Below are 22355 nucleotides of genomic sequence, written 5' to 3' on the forward strand. Positions count from 1 at the left end.
TACTGCTAGGGATTCTTGATCTGTGTGTTTTTTCCTATATGAACAGTCCTCATTTCTAAGTCAGCCTTCTGATCACCTAATAGATTTGTTCTTGTTTTATGTCTATTAAGGACACCTTTGTGCAAAGAAACCATCCTGTGGATTAATTTTTGTGACTAATAAAAAGAGAGAGGGGGAGGACAGGCTCCTAGCACAGTGTATACCACTTTGTCATCATTCAGTTAAGGACAGCTATTATGTATTGTGCCCCAGTGATGAACACACATTTTCATTGTAGATGCACAGACGCGCTTTCTTTTTTTCCACCTGTTTGAAGTTAATATTCGTTCTAGAGCATACCTTATACTAGGTCATTCCTTGTTGAAGGAACCTACAGTTGACTTTTCACTGCTTATTATTTAATTTGTAAACCTTTCTGCCTTTATAAATCTTCTTCATCCTTCCTTTACAACCGATTTGAAATAATTTTTCCTCCAACAACTTTAGTACTAGTTTTGTATATGGTATTCTCTTTAGGAAAATGAGAGAAGATGCAGCCTTTGCTGCTGCTGCTAAGTCGCTTCAGTTGTGTCCGACTTTGTGCGACCCCATAGATGGCAGCCCACCAGGCTCCCCGACTCCTGGGATTCTCCAGGCAAGAACACTGGAGTGGGTTGCCATTTCCTTCTCCAGTGCATGAAAGTGAAAAGTGAAAGTGAATTCGCTCAGTTGTGTCCGACTCTTAGCGACCCCATGGACTGCAGCCTACCAGGCTCCTCCATCCATGGGATTTTCCAGGCAAGAGTACTGGAGTAGGGTGCCATGCAGCCTTTACTAGGCTGCTAATTTCAAAGAGCATGAGAAAAGAAAAATGCTTATTGCTATATAGGTAATTCTTCCATTTTCTCTTTTCTCCCTTAGTCTTGCACTTTTCTACTCTCCTGGCCTTCTCTTCACCTCCACTCTCACTATTTAAAAAGCAGAGCAGAAAAGGAAGAAGTTTCGAAATTGGTTAGTTTTATGTCATAGTCTATGTTTTATCCAAGTAGATATGGAATAGAACTGGACAGAATTGTAAATATTTCTCAAGCTAAAAAAATAGAAAAATTATTGCTTCCCTTTTTTTCTAACTAGTTTCTACTCATTGGTCTGATGATCTAATGATGGTAGTTAATCTATTTTTTTTTTCCTACTTTAAGTTCTAAATAAATAGTCTCTCCAGTCAGTCCCACTGGAATTCGACTTTCTAATCATTTTGTGGTTTGTAATTCAGTATGTTGACAACAATCTCACAAGTTTTCTTTCAGTCTAAGAATGAGATACTAAGTGTCTCTCAACAGAGAATGAGAATCATGGCAGTAATTTCCCTCACTGACAAATTGATCCTTAGATCTTCTCCCCAAAATATGTTGACAAAATATGCCTTCCAAAAGGAATTTAATTTTATCACGGTTTATGAATTTGGGAGGTATCTATATGTGACCATGTTGTTGTTGTTTAGTCGTTCAGTTGTGTTCAACTCTTTTGCAACCCCGTGGACTGTAGCCCACCAGGCTCCTCTGTCCATGGGATTTTCCAGACAAGAATACTGGAGGTGGCTGCCATTTCCTTCTCCAGGGAATCTTCCTGATCTAGGGATCAAACTTGCATCTCCTGCATTGGCAGGTCGATTCTTTACCATTGAACCACCAGGGAAGCCCATATGTGACCGTAGAATAAGTTTAATACCGCAGTAGGGGTTAGGTCACTCAACTGTTCTTTTGTAAGGTTGAGTTCTTATGTTTTGGATTTGTAAAGGGAAATCACATAACTTCAGGATAACCCTCTAATGCATAATGCATAGAAGAGTCAAGCATTCATGTGACATGTAGCTTTATTGTTGGTTTTTGCTTTGTTATATATCTTATGTAAATTCAGTAAAAATAAAGTAAAATCTATGCAGAAAGAATATCTTTGAAGAGCAATCAGAGTACTGAAGAGTAAATCAGAATTCTTAGGTATTTAAAAAAAAAGAATGGAGAAGAGAAGGTAAACAGATGCCATTATCAGTTAATGCTGCAGCTGTTAGGACTAGATTATTTTGGATGTCACTAAATGTCATCTCCTTGGAGTTGTCTTCCATTATCATCTTTTCTATATAGTAGCATTTTCCTATCCGCCCCAGTTTATTTCCTTTTAGTGCTTATAACACTGTTATTACCTTGTTTGTTCATTTGGCATAGCCTGTCAACTGCTGGGATATCATGACATCAGGAACTTTGATTTTTTTCACTGCTATCTGCTCAGAGTTCAAGAGAAAGGCCTGGCATACAGTAAAACTTAGTAGCTATTTGTTCAGTAAATGAATGAAAGATGATCTCTTCCACTTGAGATTTGTGATCCGATAAGTACAGTTACAATTAAAGGAAATAATTCAGTTTTAATTTGTTTTAAATCTTTCATTGATAAATGAAAAATTCTGTGAAGTTTTAGTAGCTATTAAAAACTATCAGCTAAAAAACAAACCAAAAACCCTAATGTCTATGATCTCAATGTTTGTATTCCCATCCACCCTCAGATTCTTATGTTGGAAGCTTAATGTCCAATGTTATGGTACTAGGAGGTTGGGCCTTTGAGGGGTTCCTCGGTCATTCATGAGGATCCCTCATGAATGGTGTTAATATTTTTAGCCAAGAGATACCACAGATCTCCCCCCACCTTCTGTCATGTGAGGATATGGCAAGAACTCTGCAGCCTTGAAGAGGGCCCTTACCCAACCATGCTGGCACCCTGATTGTGACTTTAGCCTCCAGAACTATGAAAAATAAATTTCTATTGTTCATAAGCCACTCAGTCTGTTGTATTTTGTTACAGCAGCCCAAATGGACTAAGACACTTAACTGTCTGCATTTCTGAATAAAGAAGTAAATAAACCCTCTAATACATGACTGCTTATCTCCTTGGGTAGCTAGTAGAGAAAATGAGAAGGCCTAGATTCCTATATCTTGCCTGAATTGAGAGATCTGGATCTCTAGTTCTTACCTGAAGTAAATTTAACAGTTGGTTGACCATCCTAGAGCCAAGGCAAGGTTGTTTTAAAAAAAAAAAAAAACAACTGTGTAATAATAACAGTAAATGATTTTGACCATATTTTCTTTTCTAAACCATATACTTTTCCCCGTTTTCTAAACCTATGCATCTGATTCAGTAAACATCATTAAAATGTTCCATAAATACCTTATGAAAGTTAGAATTCTTTCTCTTGTAACTGACTGATATCTGCATAAAACTGCATTATATCATCGGGAAAGTTTTTGGCTCCTAGTACTTAGAGAAGATTTCTGAAAATCCCTTGGACAGCAGGGAGATCAAACCAGTCAATCTTAAGGGAAATCAACCCTGAATATTTGTTGAAAGGATTGATGCTGAAGCTGAAGAAGCTTCAGTATTTTGGTCATCTGATGAGAACAGCTGACATATTGGAAAAGACCCTGATGCTGGGAAACATTGAGGGCAGAAGGAGAAGAGGGCATCAGAGGATTAGATGGCTGGATGGCATCACCAATGCAATGGATATGAACTTGGGCAAACTTCGGGAGATGGTGAGGGACAGGGAGGCCTGGCATGCTGCTGTCCATGAGATCGCAATGAGTCAGACCCGACTGGGGGACTGAATGACAACAACTTGGGAAAAGCAGAGATAGAACTGACCTCAGGGTCAACTAGATTCAGAGGCTCAAATGATGTTAGGTTATCATCTGTTGGCATTGTACATTTTTTTTTTTTTGACGATAGGCTTCTTTTGTGTGGTAAGAGCAGTGACTACAGGCAACTAAAAACTGACATTGTCTACCTTTAGTGAACTCAGAAAAAAGAACGTCTCTCCCAGGTTCACTGTGAAAAACAGTCCAGCCCAAGCTTCTGATCTTGCTGTCTGAGGCTTGAGTAAACCCTTCTAGGGCCAAGTTGTATAGCAGTATTGTTGGAAGAATATGTATCAGTTTAAATATTGGTTTGACTGTTTTAACAGAAATAACAGTAACTTAAAGTAGCTATTCACTTTCTTTCACATAAAATCCCAAGCTAATAGATGGTCTGAGGACAGATTGGCTCTGTTTCTAAAGTGTTCATGCTCCTTCTTTCTTGGGATTCTACATTCTCTTCAGTGTCCCTCTTGTCTGTATGGTGATGGCTCACTGCTATTACATCTGCCTTCTATCCTGAAAGTAGGGAGAGAGTGGAAGGCAAGCAGCTGCTTTTTAAGGGTACAACCCAGAAGTCGCACCACTTCAGTTAACAAACCACTGTCTAGAACTAGTCACATGATCAGACTTATGCTAGGAAGGCTAGAGAATATGGGCTCCATCAGGTAACCGTTGTTCTAGCTAAAACTGGCTGGGGAGTGCGGAGGGGTGTGTGCCTTTATATATGTTGTTAGAAGGAAGAAGGGAACGATCTTAGAGTAGCGATCTCTTGTCACAGGCAGTGTTATTGGCAGCCTCACCATAATCACATGGCTATACTTGATTTTATAGGGGAGGACTAGTTCCTAAAGGTAAGAGGGAAAAGGGATTATTAATGGAAGATACTGGAGGTGGAGGAGAGAACATGACAGACAAAAGTGACACCTGTATCATATACCTAAAAATAAACATATCTGAAACTTAGCATCTTCCCAAACAGTATGTGATATTTGTCCAAATTGATTTAATGGCTGCCAGCCAGTCAGCTATCCAAACTAAATGTAGGGCTAATTAATTACACATTTCTCTTATTCTTTCCTTCTCAATCCCTGTTGATACTTAATTGATGTGAGTCCAGTCCCACCGATTCTCCTTCTCCCCACAATTACTTCTTTAGTTCAGGCTCCCTTCCTCCCACTCATGGGGTATTTTGACACTCTCCTCTCTAGTCTCCCAAGATAGCCTGGGTGATATCAAAAGACCAGTCTGATCACGTCAAACCCTTGCTTAAAACAACAAAACAAAAATCTTAGTTGCTTCCCATTGCCTTCATGATAAAGCGCAGCAAATTATAAAATGCTCTGACTCCTAACCAGCTAGCTTCTCTTACTTTTTAGTGTCCTAGCATTCTATTCCTACTAAAATTCTACCAGTCTCCTCAGTATCACAGTGTTTCATCTTTCTCTGGTTTTGCCCTTTACTGTATTTTCACCTAGGGCTTCCCTGGTGGCTCAGTGGTAAAGAATCTGCCTCCAATGCCAGAGACATGGGTCCAGTCCCTGGGTTGGGAAGATCCCCTGGAGAAGGAAATGGCAACCCACTTCAGTATTCTTTCCTGGGAAATCCAAATACCTCTTTTTCTTCAAGGGGCTTCCCTGGTGGCTCAGATGATGAAGAATCCGCCTGCATTGGGAGACTTGGGTTCAGTCCCTGAGTTGGGAAGATCCCCTGGAGGAGGGCATGGCAACCAGTCCAGTATTCTTGCCTGGAGAATCCCCATGGACAGAGGAGCCTGGCAGGCTGCAATCCCTGGGGTTGCAAAGAGTTGGAAGTGACTGAGCAACTAAGTACACATGTAGTTCAAAGAAATCTCTTTTTGGAAAGCTTTCTCTGACCCTCTACTTCTTCCACTAGCATTTACTTCTCTCTCCTTTTTCTACCTCTGTCACTTAGTCATTGCAAATATTTGTTTACTACAGTCTTTTTCATTCGATTATGAATCCCTGTGGGAACTATATCTTTTATCTATATCCCTAGTGTCTGACACAATATAAATCCTTCATAAGTATTTATTGAATGAATAAATGAATTGAGAAATCTTATCTTTCACATAGTGGTTCTCAGTTATTTACTACCATCCCTATCGTAAAGGAGTAAAGTGTAAGAAGAAATTGTTCTAAGTTTGCTTCTTTAGGTAATAAGAGTAGGAGGAGTCTCTTTTCTAATTTGCCTATCAGTTCAGTTCAGTCGTTCAGTCATGTCCGACTCTTTGCGACCCCATGAATCGCAGCACACCAGGCCTCCCTGTCCATCACCAACTCCTGGAGTTCACTCAGACTCACGTCCATAGAGTCAGTGATACCATCCAGCCATCTCATCCTCTGTCATCCCCTTCTCCTCCTGCCCCCAATCCCTCCCAGCATCAGAGTCTTTTCCAATGAGTCAACTCTTTGCATGAGGTGGCCAAAGTACTGGAATTTCAGCTTCAGCATCATTCCCTCCAAAGAAATCCCAGGGCTGATCTCCTTCAGAATGGACTGGTTGGATCTCCTTGCAGTCCAAGGGACTCTGAAGAGTCTTCTCCAACACCACAGATCAAAAGCATCAATTCTTCGGCGCTCAGCCTTCTTCACAGTCCAGCTCTCACATCCATACATGACCACTGGAAAAACCATAGCCTTGATTAGACGGATCTTGGTTGGCAAAGTAATGTCTCTGCTTTTGAATATGCTATCTAGGTTGGTCATAACTTTCCTTTCAAGGAGTAAGTGTCTTTTAATTTCATGGCTGCAGTCACCATCTGCAGTGATTTGGGAGCCCAAAAAAAGAAAGTCTGACACTGTTTCCACTGTTTCCCCATCTATTTGCCATGAAGTGATGGGACCAGATGCCATGATGTTCGTTTTCTGAATGTTGAGCTTTAAGCCAGCTTTTTCACTCTCCACTTTCACTTTCATCAAGAGGCTTTAAAAAAAAAAAAGGCTTTTTAGTTCCTCTTCACTTTCTGCCATAAGGGTGGTGTCATCTGCATATCTGTTTTTATAATATAAAACAAAATTTGAGTTGTTTTATTTCATGTAGAGTTGATTTTTCTGAGCTTATCTCAGGCTGCTATAACAAAATACTGAAGATTGAGTGGCTTAAACAATAGTTCTGGAGGCTGGGAAATCCAAGGTGAAGATGCCAGATTTGGTTCCAGGCAAAGGCCCTGTTCCTACCTTACAGGTGACCAACCACCTTCACATGGCTGAGCATTCTCTGGCCTCTCTCACTCTTTTTATAAGGTCACTAATCCAGTAATGGTCCCCACCCTCATGACCTAGTTACTCTCAGGGTGTCCCATGTTCAAAACCATCATACTGGGGAATTAGGGCTTCAACATACAAATTTTGAGGGAAAGGAAACATTCCATTTTTAAGTATCCCTGCTCCCTCCTACACTTGGTTCTAAAGAATTTTAAGATCCTGTCAATATCAAATGAATTTATATTTATTCTTTAAAGTTGCTTTGAATAAATGATATCGTCAAGGGGGCATTTTTTGAAGTTGTCTGTAGTATACTTGGACATGTTTAAGTGAAGGCTTAGATTTATTGAGTAGACGGAATATTAAGTTCCAAGTAGTAATTGAGGTGGGGGGTAAATTACAGGCTGTTTTCTAGTACTGTATTAAGTGAAGGTTGTGCTGGTGGTTGACGAGGTGATGGGGTGGTGTTGAGAGGTGGGCAAAAATGAGTAAAGGGAGTGAAAATGTACACACTTCTAGTTTTGAAATAAGTAAGTCCGGGGATGTAATATACATCATAGTGACTACAGTTAATACTGTACTGCATGTTTAAAAGTTGCAAAGAGAATAAATCTTAAAAGTTCTTACCACAGGAAAAAATTTGTAACTGTGTGTGATGGATGTTAACTAGACTTATTATGTGATCAGTATGCCATATATACAAATATCCAAACATTTTATGGTATATCTTTGAAATAATATGGCTATATCTCAAGAAAGAATAATAAAGTAAATATTAAATCAGATAATAAAGCAAAAAAAAAAAGTGAGGGCTGTGTTGTATCAGTCACACCATATTATGAGAAAACAACTGGTTTCCAATTTTAGAGATAGAAGCTTAGTGTTTATTTAAAAGCAGTGCATGTGGATTATAGAATTAGAAAATACATAAAAATATAGAGAAGAAAATAGAAAACTCTGTGTCCTTGTATATGATTATTTTACAGTGATACATGCCTTTCACCTACTTGTTTGTTACAAAATGGGATAGGATACATGTGTTTATAATTTTTTCCCTGTCATTTAAATTGACTTTCAAAACATGTTTATTCTCTGTCCCCAGGGTTAGACTTTGAGGTGGCTGCGTATTTACTAAACTAAATACTCTTTAAGTATTCTTTACTAAAGACTAATGCTTATTGTAGATTCTTTCAAAAATGTTAGTAAAATCTATTGGTCTGTAAGATTCTACCTTTGGTGTCATGTTTAGACATGTGAAAACTAGTATTTTATGTTTTATTTATGGTATTTTAACAAATTTCAGTCCATCTGAAATTTATTAAGATGTACTGTATGAAGTTTGAGTATAATTTTAGAATAATTTTTTGGAGCCTGCAGTTTGTGTCAAGAACTTTGTCAGGAATAGAGAGGATCTTATCACTGATCTATTCATGCTAAATAGCACTGAGTTTCATGTTTTTTATGATAACCAAAAATCATTAATAATATGATCAATAATAATGATTGAACAGAATTAGTGAACTAACTCTGAGAATCTAGTTCACTTATATTTTAAGATACCCCTAGCTTTCTACACTTTTTTCTAGTCTTACTTCCTCAGGAAAATGTTCTAGACAAATGTTCTGTTTTGAAAGATTCCTTGTTTCATTGCTATTTGGTTTGTAATGAGAGCATACCTTGTACATTGTTAACTTACAGATGTTAAAAAATATATTATCTATATTTTTACTAATTTTGCAAATATATTTATTTTGGTCTTTCTAGAATCTGTGTTTGTGGATATCCTCGGCAACATGTAAGAAAATACAAAGGTATAAGTAGCAGGGTACCTGTTTCTTCAGGATTCATGGTGCAAATGTTAACAGGAATTTATTTTGCCTTGTAAGTTTATTTCATATACAAAGTTAACCTTTAATCTCTTTGGAAAACTATAGTCTTATTTTATTGTTACTGTATTATAATCTCAATAATCAGCATATTTTTGTGAAAATATGAATCAATATCCTAATAAGTTTTATTATTTAAAATAAATCTTTTAATATTCTAAAGAATTTGTAACCAACTAAACACTTTGTTGTCTTTAATTAAAGGACAGAATGAAAATTATTGATACCTAAATACACTCACAATTTCTTTCGTCATTACTTTTTTTTTTGCTGTAATTTCCAAATAGCATTTTTCCCTAATGAATATCTTTTTTCCATTTCCAGAAATTTTAATTATTTTCCCTAATGAATATCTTTTTTCCATTTCCAGAAAATTTTAATTATTGACATCTTAAAGTCTTTTTTATCACAAAGTTTATTATGAATATGCTGCTAATTTTTAAAATCAACGATATCTTGTTTGTTGCTTTAGGTGTTAATACTTTTCCTTGAACCTGATCTTTTACTTTATAATTCTCTTACTATATATGTTATATTCACTTGATACCCTAATTTTCCCCAGTAGATTATAAACTTCTTCCTTTTTTTTTTTTCCGTTTGGCCACACGACACAGCTTGTGGAACCTTAGTGCCCTGACCAGGAATCTAACCCACGTCCCCTGTGTTGGGGAAGCATGGAGTCTTAACCACTGGACTGTCAGGGAAGTCCTGGTTATGAGCTTCGTAACTGAAGGAAGAATTTATGATCTTTGGACCAAATCTGATCTGCTCCCTTTAAAGAAAAAAGTTTTATTGAAATGCAGTGACATTCGTTTATGTATTGTCTGTGGCTGCTTTTGTGTTACAGTGACAGAGCTGACCCCACGAACCTAAAACATTTATTATCTGGCCCTTTAGGAAAAATTTTGTTGACTTGTGTTAGACCGGTAATATTGTTCCAAAGCTCTTGGATGTTCTGATCTATTTTACTTTTTCTCTTTTTGGCTGTGTTTCTGATTGAGTAATTTCTGTTGATATGTCTTCATGTTCCTTGATTCTTTCCTTGACTGTGTTAAATCTACTAATAAGCCCACTGAGCACATTCTTTATTTCTAGCCTTTTCATTTGGCTTTTTCTTATAGTTCCTCTCTCTGCTAAACTATCCATCTATTCATGCATGTTGCCCCTCTTTTCCACTAGAGACTTTAATATATTAATCTTAGTTATTTCATTTCCCCCAGTAACTGTAGCATTTGAATTCGGTTCTGTTGTTCTTTGTCTCTTGACAGTGGGTTGTTTTGCTTTTGGTTTTTTGTGTGCTTTGTACTATTTGACCATCATTTTGTTCACGAGTAGAACAGTAGAGACTGAGGTAAATATTATTTATGCCTAGAAATGGATATGCCTCTTTTCTAGTATATTAGTAGAGTTATTATAGACAGGAATGAGCTGGGACTGGATTTCATTGTTGCTTAGCAGCAGCAGCAGCAGCATGGTTACCTATATCGTACCATCTACTTCAGATTCCTTTTATGTTACCTGGTACTTACAGCTGGAGAGTTTCTCCTTAATATTCTTGCTCTATCCTTTCAGCTTTTCTGGTATGTCTGTACCTCAGAGAGGGTCTCTCTCCATGTTCTTGCCTCTCCTTTAGCAGCAGAGTGCTGTTGCGTGTTTCTAAATATGTACTAGCCTGTTCGGTGGGGAGGAGGAAGTGGTATTTTCTGGTGTTTTGGTCTAGTCTCATTTCTAAGCAGGCCTTAAGTCCTTGCTTATCAGGGTAGGAGATCCTCAGTGGTCCTGACTCTCCCCTGCAGGTAGAGTTTTTTTCTTTTTCTCCCCTTCACAGCCAGAGTTGGTCTTTGCCTCTGCCCTTGGGGTGAAATGGTTTGCTGGTCTTCCCTAAAGGCTTTAAACTTTTGTTCTACTGAAAGGGTCTGGCTGGCCCTTAGTGCCTTTTCGACTGTGGTGGCCATTCTTTTCCTTCAGGCCTACACTGCCAAGAGCAGCGTTCTCTGGTTCCCTGCTTTGTGCTTAGCTTTTCTTATGAGTGCCTAAATGTGATTTTTGGAGAAGAGCTAATGAGTGGGTATGAATCCTCTTGTATCTACTTCCAGAGTTTCTGTATTCTTGTCTGGCCCACACCTGGCTTTTAGGAATTTGTTGAAAAGTTTAGCTGGATTTCTCTTACCCACCTGCATTTGTGGCCTGACTCTCCTCAGGGGCACTTGACTGCTGTTGAGTGTTGGGCTACTTGGTTGCCCTGTGACCATAGCTCCTTGTTGCATTCATGAGAAGTTATGATTTTTTAGATTACTTGGCTGTATCTTGTGTTTAGGGTGAGAGCAATGCTCCTTCCATTTTTTAGGCCTCACTTGTACTCTTGATGTAATTCACACTCTTATTTTGTTATCATATGAGGAAGCCATTATTTCCCTGTCCATTCCATCATTGAGCCAATTTTTAGAAATGGTTTCACCATATCTGAAAATTAATCCGCACACACTTTTCCCCCTAGTATCTCTGTGATACATGTAGCATATATCATATACACTTTTAACTGACTATGTGAATGCAAAGAAGTAACTACTTAGGATTCTGCAAGCCACAGTAGTTGTAGATTTTCATTAAAAACTGTGGGAGTTACAGAGTAATTTGACCATAAAGTGTTCTGAACATTATTCCAAGGTATATAATTTATTATGCTCTGACTTGCTTTGAAAGCATGAAATGCTTTGAAATGCCTAGCTTTTTGGGTACATGTTCTATAAATAGACATGTTCTTTAGAGAAGAAATGTACATCTATAAAATTTTCTGTTAATAGACTTTCAGATATAATTGAAAGGAATTCAAAGATTAAACAAATATTTTTAATGAGGGTAGAATGCTAAGAAGTGTACTAATATGATCAATTATTTTCCTCATTAAAGATAAAGTTTCTCATTATATCTTAATTCATATAGAATTAATTTAAAATAATTATACTTTACTTAATTTTATAGTTACAATGGAGAATGGGATCTAGCTCAAAAAGCATTGGATGATATTATATACAGAGCCCAGCTAGAATTATATCCAGAGCCATTGCTGGTAGGTGCCTCACTTACTTATGTAAATTTCATAATTTAAAATTTCTCAGCTTAAAACTATAAATTAAGAAGCCATTTGTAGTGCATTAATACATTATTAATACTCAATGATTCATGCTTCTGTTGTAATAGAGAACTTTTATACTTGAAAAAGGTATATATAATTTGAAATTTTCATTAAGCTAACTTCTTAGCCTGATAGTTCTTTTCATATATGTAAGAATGCTTTCTTTAACATGCTAGAGCTGCATTTATTAATTAGCATTAGGAAATATAATGTAATATTTTGGAATTTTAAATTTCATCACATACATTTTTAACTGTGAATTTTGTTCTTACTCCTTAATTTAGAGGATTTATGTATCATGATATATCTTGGAGGAGTTATTCTTTTTAAAAACCTAGTAAAATTTAGCATCTTGTTTTATCTGAGTATAATAATACATCTATTCAATGACAGTCTTAAACTATATTTTTCCTTCTTAGGTTGCCAATGCAATACAAGCTTCGTTGCCTCACGGTGCCATGAGATCTAGTAAGGAGGGTACAAGGTGTATTCAAGTTGAGATCACACCAACTTCCTCTAGAATATCAAGAAATGCAGTAACCAGCATGTCAATAAGAGGTCACAGGTGGAAAAGACATGGTAAGAAATAAAACACTCTTCAGATTAGAGGATTGTTAGTACTATCCTCTTCTTCTCTGTACTTAAGGTGCTGTAACTTCTAAATTTAGTAAATAATATTATGGTGGCATGGAAGAAAGAGCTGTTGACCTTTAACTTTTCATTTACTATCCGTGAATGGCAGTCAATAAGAAAATAGACCCCTTATGTTACATGTATGGATGAAAATTTATTTAAATGTTGACTTGGCTTTAAATTTTATTTCAACACAATAGGATGGTAGGAAATACATGTTTCAATTATTAATATATTTTGGGTTTCTATTCACAACTGCTTGCAAATATTCCTTAATGTTCTTGATTTTTGAACTCTTTAGCAGGTATACTTCTATACTAGAATAGAACAATTATAATATAGGGACTTAAACATTTTCTTCTGAAAGTCTTAGTAAAGAATCCTATGGTATTGATCCAACTCTAGATATTTCTATATTCTGGAAGTTAATTTTCTTGCAAGATTATTTGTTTTAGTATTCGTTCTTGACTGCTTCATTTTATTCTTTAAAAATTCTACTGGAAGTTAATTCTATTTACCATGACCTTCTCAGTGCTTTCCATCACTCTACTTTCTCTCATACCTTATTTTTTATTTGATTTCTTGTTCTTTTTATAACCCTCCTCCTACCTAGAAGTTAACCACAGAATGGGAAACAAAAAGCTGCTTCTTTGCCCCAAGCAAGCATATGTATTGGTGTAAAACAAAATCCACTCTCTGTTTTCTTCTTCCTACAAACTGCAATGAAAATGGTAGCTCCTTTAGTATATTTGATAGTTCCAGTTGTCTCTATGATATCTATAGAGAAAATGCAAAAGTGCCATGATTCACTATGAAATAGAAAGTTGATAGCAGTCACCATTGTTCTACGCAGGGAATCTAGAAGGCTGTATGTCCAAAAAAAAAAAAAAAGATGATGGAATTCTCCAACTTAACCAATGATCATTTTCAATCTTTTCTTTTTTTAAAGTAGTGTGATAAATTCCTGAAGGTCCTTTAGGAAGGCACAAAAAAGTGGAAATATGTTTGCCATTATCAAGGCAAATTCTGCTGTTGTTTAAAATATAGGGTCTAAACATACATCAGTTTCTTCAGTGAAATTTATGCTACAGTTTGACTAGATTACAAATAGAAAGTCATTTAATTAGATATCACCATGTTACCCTAGAGGTCAGTTTTTTGTTTGGGCACTAATAGGTGAAAATAGGCACAGAGGCGATGAACCAGATCATATGGATCCATTGTGGCCATAATTGCTCAAAAACTACCACTACAGGAAATACAAGGATGAATTTTAATTCCTTTTCCACTGTTGCTTCTTTCTATTTAGGTGGACATATTGGGAACTAGGGGGGAAAAATATAGGTCTTGTAGTTAAAAATGTGAAATATTGAAGTTTTAATGCTTAATTGTATTTGTATATATGTACATGTGAAAGAGAAGATTTGCATATGTATCCATAAATGCATTTAACGAAATAAGATGTATACCCAGCAATAAAATAGAAACCATTTTTTCAGAAATATTGTATAGCAGTAAATTACCAAAACAAGAAAAGACTACTTGAATATATTGTATGCACTAGATTCTTACATATCTTCCAGATTTTATTTTGGCTACCACTTGAAGGGTTGGCACAGTGTCTTAAGGCTCCAGCCTCATAGGCTCCAGCCTTTCTTACTACATTTATTCAACCTTCACAACTCTAGCACTTGGGCAACTCCTATTTATGATAACAAAAAAGTCAAGGATGAGGATTTAGAAGAGAATGCACTATGAAAAGCAAGTCAGATGCATGTAGCAGAAACAATATAGCTTAGTCTTGTTGACCATTCATCTTCAGTGTGAATTCTGTTTATCCAGTGGACTCTAAAATATTCCTAGGCCAAGGTCCTTGTTTATCTCCACAGGTAGATTACATTCTCCCTTTTTAGAGCAGTCTTGGCTTTCCTTCCTAGAGCAGTATTTTTCATTGTTTTGCTGAGTTGAAAGCCTTTCCGTTTTCTATCACCATGGTCCTGATTCCTATCTGAACACCTCATCATTGTTCTGGCTCTAGCTGATACTGGCTTCTTGTTGGGAAGATAGGTATCTTTACTATAGTTATTAAATATGTAGATAATTCTCAATTTGTAAATGGATTTTTAAATTAAATGTGTTTATATAGATTATGTTTATTATATTCACATATGAGTTATATATAAATTATAATGAATTTTATTTATACATTAATTTTTACAGAAACAATGTAAAAGGGCCTGTGGATTCCAGGGTGATCCACAAAAGACTTTCTGTCTCATAATGGTTCTAAAGCATAGCACTGTAGACTGTAAGGTTAGTTTATGACTATGTGAAAACACATTCAGAGTTTGTTTCTAGAACGCTAAATGTGTTTTGTGTTCCACCTATATCTGTATCATTCCCTTCCAACACCAACCCTCCCAGAAGGAAGGATTTCTTCTCAGACCCTGAACTGTATCACATGGTAGGAACATGGAATATGCAACTTTAACTCAGTGATGATGAGGGTTGGGGTAGGAGAAGGGACATGAAACATGAATGTTAAGGAATATTTTTTTTTCTCCTTGCTTCTTCCCTTGTTATTGCCAATGCTGGGAAAGAAGAAAGCAGTTGTTCTTTTTCTTTTTTCTTTTCTTGGATCTCTTCCCTTTTTCTTCTTATTTTAAAAATGAGATATAATTGACATGTAACATAGTTTCAGGTATACAGACAGGCATCAATATATGAATACATTGTGAACTGATCAGTAAAGTAAATCTAGTTAATATGCATTTCCACACATAATTACCTTTTGCCCTATCATAATGAGAACTTGTAGGATCTACTCTCTAAGCAACTTTTAAAATACACCATACAGTATTATTTTTAACGAATAATCACTATGCTGTACATTACATCCCATGACTTATGTTTTTATAACTTGAAGTTTGTATCTGTTGATCATTTTCACCCATTTCACCCACTACCATTTCCCACCTCTGTTCTCTGTATCTAGTTCAGAGTTTTTGTTTGTTTTTTATATTTCACATATTAGGAAGCTCACATGGTATTTGTCTTTCTCTCTCTGACTTATTTCTTAGCATAATTCCCTTAAGGTCTATCCATATTGTTGCAAATGACAGGAGTTCCTTCTTTTTTATGAATAAATAACCTATCACATTTTCATTATTTATTCATTTGTTGATGGATGTTTAGGTTGCTTCCATATTTATGTCTTTCTTTATTGCCTCTCTTCTTTTTTCTCCATTTTCCATCCTAGCTGGGGAGAAAAGGGGCAGGAGTAAATAAGGTTTCCGAAGTGGTCAGTCAGAATTTTCTTTTTTTTTACATCTCCCTATTTCATTAAAAAATATAGGTAATTAAGCCATATAAATGTATTTGTTTGTTTGCATAGCTGAGCCACCAAAAATTGCTCATGCAAACAAATACATTAAATTGGAGCACTTAATCACATATTTTCTTTTTCTTGTTTGTAACAACAAATAAAAAGTATCTTTACAGCTAAAACCAATTCATATTTTAGTATGACATTAAGTTTGAACATTTTTAATCATTTGCATTCAAAAGTTTTTTTCTGTACTCTTTTTGAATATTTCAGTATTCTCTGAAGCTTCCCAAAGTTAAGAATTTATCTATAATTTATATATATATTAATGGAAAGCATTCTTTTGGAAAACAAAAAATTGCTTTAGCTTTAGCATTTCCACACATTTCAGAACATATATCTCTTGCCATGACCTTATTATTGTTAAATAACAACCCAAATTTCTAGAGTTATATTTTGGCAATTTCAATTTTTAAATTATTATTATTATTAATAGATTTTATTTTTTCAAGAGCAGTTTTAGGTTCACAACAAAATTGAGTAGAAAGTACAGGTTCCTATATACCCTCTGACCACTACCCTTTATCAACATTCTTTATCCTCCCAACAATCAACACTCCAAGCAAGAGAGATGTTGCAAGGCCCTGTCACTCTAATTTTGATGAGACAGTGATTAAAGAGAATGATTTTTAAAGAAAAGTTAGTTTCTGCTGATGTATTATTTTGGAGAGACCATGTTTGACCATTGGCATCTTTGCCTGATTTTCCCCACTTTTCATTTAGTTTCTTTGATATTGTACTGATGAGGCATAACTTAATGCTGTGTTTTCAGACTTTTGAAATTCTGTGTATAAATTTTTGAGAAAGTTTTAATGAATTTATAATTCCATGTCAATACATATGTTTGGAAACTAAAATTATAATGTAGAATTGCTGCTTTTGACGTTCAAGGGTCATAGTTTCATAATTAATAGCTTTATTTATATATATTATTCATTCTTTCAAACATACTGTGTTTTACTTAGTGTGTAATTTTTAAACCTATATTTTCAAGCCACTTACAGATTGAGGGCTATTTAGAAGTCATAATTTGAAAGTAAAATGCAATTAGAGAATGATAATAACAGAAAAAAGATTTTTAAAAGCATTAAGTAAGGTAAGAGAAGAATGTGAGTAGATTATGACCATAACAAGAATCAAATGAAAATTCCAGTAATAAAGGTAAAACTGTGAAATAATTAATTTTTTTAATTAATAATAAAAATGCAATTTTATTTTCTTAAATGCTTATTACTTTTAAAAAACAGAGCTAAAAGAAAAGCTGAAGGTATTTCTTTATAATAATGCTTCTTGTCTATAGTTATTCTTAAATGTTGCTTCTGAAGCTGTTTTCATTGTCTACCATTTCAGCTATGAGTCCTATTTCTTAAATCCCTGAATAATTCTCTACAATTTATACTTATTTATTTCCTTGTACTTTTCCATTCCTTCTCCTCTTCCAGAGCAAATTTAATTTCTTTTTTTTTTTTTGTCTGTTTCCCCACCACCACCATTATGACTCACTCTTCCATTTTTTAAAATTATCTATACTTGGAACAATGCAATCAACTTTCCTCCTTTCTTTTAAAATGGTATTGAAATACCCATTCATAGAAGTCCCCTAACTAAGTTATAGTTGCAAATAATGAGTACTTATAATTTTTGCCAGCTTGTTATCAGCTGAAGTCTTATCTAGTGAAATCCTAATTTTTTATTACTTCCTACCATTTTCCACTAGTACATTTGTGATATAAATGAGACAAGTCAGTGAAAAGCATTTTGGTATGTTTTAAAACACTACATAAAGCCTGATTGTTTATTAATTAAAAACTATTTGCTTTATTTTATTAACTGCACAATAGTATTCTTGATAAGCTTTTATTAGCAAGCTTGCTATTCAAATGATCCTGTGATTGATTAACTCTTTCATTGACTTTCCTCAATTTGAGACAAACATGTTGAGTTTGAGTATATCAGACAAAAAATATGTGATACATATATGATACAATATGTGATACATATCTGATATAATAGTAACAATCAGTTTAATGATATTTTTTAAATTTCTATAACCCTGAAGTTTAGTACTCTAACTCATATTATCTGACATTTATATCACCATTACAGAAATATATCACATTACAGGAAGGATTTTTTAGAATGTTGTTTCAATACCTGCTGTCTGCATTCCAAATTCACATGTAAATAGAATATATTGAACTTATATTCTCATTTATGTACAATTAGAGCTGTTTGCAACAAGTAAGTATAACAGTAAAAGTGATATTTATAGTCTAGATTCTTTCAATTTTGTCCTACTTTTGGTCCTGGCACATGTTAAGTGATTTATTTTTATAATATTGAATTTCATTATTTTGACTTAGGAGATCCAAGAGTACAAAGCTTTAGATAGTAGAAAAGAATTGAGGGACTTCCCTGGTGGTCCAGTAGGTAAGACTTCACCTTCCAATGCAGGGGGTGCAGGTTCAAGCCCTGTTCAGGGAGCTAAGATTGCAAATGCCTTGTGGCCAAAAGAAATCCTTCAAAACATAAAACAGAAGCAATATTGAAACAAATTCAATAAAGACTTTAAAAATGGTCCACATCAAAAAAACCTGAAAGAACGATGTCTATTTTTAAGCCTTCTTAGTGATATCAAATCAGTACCCTGAGAATTTTAGAGTATTTAGTTAATTATATGGAATGTTTATTATATGGCTTCCCTGGTGGCTCAGAGGATAAATCGTCTGCCTGCAATGAGGGATACCTGGGTTCGATCTCTGGGTTGGGAAGATCCCCTGGAGAAGGAAATGGCAACCCACTCCAGTATTCTTGCCTGGAGAATCCCATGGACAGAGGAGTCTGGTGGGCTACAGTCCACGGGGTCGCAAAGAGTCAGACACGACTGAGCGACTTCACACACACACATGGAATGTTTATGTGAAAAATGAAGCACAATACAGTTCACATAGATTGGATCTAAAGAAAGTGAAGTTTCATGTTGTTACATTTCCAGCATTAAGTTTCTATTTAAAGGATATTAAGGTATTTAAATGAGTTTAAATTATGCCAGAATTCAAAGATAAACTATGATTATGTTTTTTTAAATGACCAAAAAAATGTGATTCATTTCAATTTGCTCAGAGGTTTAGTACTAACTTATTAGATGAGAAAAGAAATGGAATAATAGAAAAGATGCAGTTCATGTTGGAAAATAGTTTATTTAAAACCATTTATTTTTAAAACCTGGTTATTGATTTTTAAAATGTTAATAAATTTCTATTATATATTAATAAAAATAGAGTAATAACTTTCTAATGAACAAATCTGAATAATTATAAAAGATATACTTTAGTTAAATATCATTAAAAATTATTTAAAACATTTAAGCTGGTCTTTCTAGATAGTGCAGAAGGTAAATGCCATAAATCTTGGAATGAAACATTTATTTTGTGAATCAGATTTTATGATTTTATGTAAAATCATTTGGGGAAAAACAAAGTTGCTGATAATTATAAAAGCATTTTGAAAAATGCAGAAATGGTAATTTTAAATTCAAAAGTAGCAAACTAATGAATTGGCTATTGGAATTCTGCATTTGCAGTTAGATATTTATAATACTTATGTTTTTATTTTAAAAGTTGTTTATACTTATTAAAGAAATTTAGAAAAGAAATCATTTTGAGAAACTCTATTATTTTTAGATTCTAAAATGCTATTTGAGGAGCAAACTTTGCTTTCCTGATGTAGATGGTAAAACATTTGGACCAAAAGTAAGCATTTCCTTCTGACCAGACTTAGCATTGCATGAATTTTAACTGACATTTTTGATATTGACCTTCTATTCATGAAAGACAAAATAACATATTGGGCAATATTAGGTGACACAAGGAAAAAGGACATATTAACCAGAGAACTGAAAAACAATTGACATATGTGAAATTAGACTTAAAGAGAAAGATAGTAGTCTTAGAATGCTGGCCAACTTTAGATGAAAACAAAAAAATCTTAATTTATTTCTAGATAAAATAAAGTAAAATAATTTTCTATACAGAGAAGCAGGGTATTTAAAATTATTGGTCTTATGAGACAGAAACGGTTGTTTGTAAATGATTATGTTCTACATTTTTTACTAAGGAGGCCTTATATAATTCTTGTTGTAGTTAAGGAACTTATTTTTTATTTTGTTATTTATTATTGAGCTCTACCTCTTCCCCCCACCTTTTAAGTAGCATTTGGTGCACACTCCAGTACTCTTGCCTGGAAAATCCCATGGACGGAGGAGCCTGGTAGGCTGCAGTCCATGAGGTCGCTAAGAGTCGGACACGACCGAGCGACTTTACTTTGACTTTTCACTTTCACGTGTTGGAGAAGGAAATGGCAACCCACTCCAGTATTCTTGCCTGGCGAATCCCAGGGACGGGAGCCTGGTGGGCTGCTGTCTATGGGGTTGCACAGAGTCGGACACAACTGAAGCAACTTAGCAGCAGCAGCAGAAGCAGTACATGGAGAAAGAAATAAGATTTTATAGGTAGTTTCGTAGTAGATATTCCTTATCTGTTTTTGGCCTGTCTGGTTATGAGGAACTTTAATCATGAAGGACTCACCTGATCCAGCAGCAGTATTGCATTTCTCACAGAGTTTTTTTGTTTTAATACTTGAGACTTAATAAAGATGACAGAAAAAGTTACTGAGAGTGATTGAATCTACCTCGATAAGGAGAATTATAAAAACAAGTTAAAGACTTGACTATTCTTTACTTAAGAAAGTGGATAATATTTCCTAACCAGTGTGTCCATAAATAAATTGTTGTGGTCCAGACTGTGTTTTTCTGTGTAACCCAGGCTGCTCTCTTATCTGGAAATTCTTCTGGCTTCAGGACTAAGATTACTAAATCTCAGTCTTCATTCATGTCCGTGCTCAGAGTGCAGCACCTTCTTAACTGCCAGCACCTTATTCTGTGGTTCTATGTCAGTGCTCTCCTTTCCTCTAATCTGCCTTGCAAATCTGTGGATTTTTACATTGCTGTTTTTTCTAAACCAGGACACACTTTGTGCTCAATATTTTGTGTAAAATGTGACTTCTTTAATAAAGAATGCTAATAGAGTACCCAAGTAATTTATCTCTATACTTGTCAATAGCTGTCTATTTCAGTCAGAACAAAGTCTAAGCTCTAACATTATGGCATAGGTGGCCCTAGTGACACCTTACCTCCCACTGTGACCTCACTTGAAGACCACTCTCACCTTTCCTTCTAACCTTTCAACCCACTAAGACATTTCTACCTTGGGGGCTTTATAGTAGCAATTGGGGACGTTTGAGCTGAGCTTTGATGATTTTGAGAAGAGTCAGCTTAAACTGTCTTCCTCCAGACTGTTGTGTGCCTGCTAAGTCTCTTCAGTTTTGTCTGACTCTTTGCCACCTTATGGACTATTAGCCCGCCAGGCTCCTCTGTCCATGGAATTCTCCAGGCAAATTGAATACTGGAGTGGGTTGCCATGCCCTCCTTCAGGGGATCTTCCTGATCCAGGGATCAAACCTGCATCTATTACGTCTCCTGTGTTGGGAGACAGGTTTTTTACTGCCAGCACCAAGATTATTGTGTAGTCAGTGCTTTTTCATCATTCGGATCTCAGCTCAAACATCCCTTCCTCAAAAAGTTCTTCCCAGACTGTCCATCTAAAGTCTTCTTTACTACCCTGCTTACTCTTTTCCATTATTCATGTCTTCATTGTATTTTCCACTATCTAAAATTCTCTTGTTTGCTTAATTCCCGTTTGTGAGGGCAGTGTCTTTGTCTGGTTGGCCACTGTATCCCCAGAGTCTAAAACAGTGTCTGGTACATAATAGGGGCTCAGTAAATTGTTGAATGCATGAATGAGTGAATAAATGATAAATTTATACTGTAGACTGAGCAATTTCTTTTTTCCTTATTTTATTGAAAAACAGTGCAATAACATGATAGTAAACTGGGTAGAGGAATATTCACTTATAGTCCTGGTACTTAAAAAATTGACGTTTTACAGTTTTTTTCCATATGTATATGTATTTTTCATAGTTATACTCTTTAAATTATTTTTTATATTTTGCTTTCTTCAGTTAGGCTTGTCCAATATTTTCCCAAGTTCTCCTAGTGAGTCCCGTTATTTAAATGGCTACATAATATTACATTGAGCTGATATTCCATCATTTACTTAACCATTTCCTTAATATGCTAAATAATTTGTTTCTAGCTTTTTGCTATTATAGATAACACTGCAATGAATAGCTTAATGAATATAGAAAACATTTGTCTTCCATTGAATAGAATACATTTTAAACTTTAAACTGACAGGATAGTATGCAATTGTTCAGGTATTTTATGACTCTTAAAATATATCTTATAAAAGAATGTGTATAACTTTCTTCTGGGGTCTACTCTAAAATACTTGTCTTTATTGATGTCAATAA

The 22355-nt window shown here is 35.1% G+C and overlaps 1 protein-coding gene across 3 annotated transcripts in view; it reads left to right on the top strand.

Annotated features, from left to right (window-relative positions):
• The window catches only part of HYCC1 (hyccin PI4KA lipid kinase complex subunit 1), an 86162-nt gene that overhangs the window by 52706 nt on the left and 11101 nt on the right, over positions 1-22355 (top strand). For all 3 annotated transcript variants that reach the window (XM_070369743.1, XM_005901252.3, XM_070369744.1), the window contains 3 exons: positions 8651-8767; positions 11755-11842; positions 12328-12487. In XM_070369743.1, the coding sequence (XP_070225844.1) occupies positions 8651-8767; positions 11755-11842; positions 12328-12487 (365 nt within the window). The remainder of the gene's footprint in view (positions 1-8650; positions 8768-11754; positions 11843-12327; positions 12488-22355) is intronic.

The sequence above is a fragment of the Bos mutus genome, chromosome 4 (genome assembly GCF_027580195.1).
Source record: "Bos mutus isolate GX-2022 chromosome 4, NWIPB_WYAK_1.1, whole genome shotgun sequence".
NCBI classification, from domain to species: Eukaryota; Metazoa; Chordata; class Mammalia; order Artiodactyla; family Bovidae; genus Bos; species Bos mutus.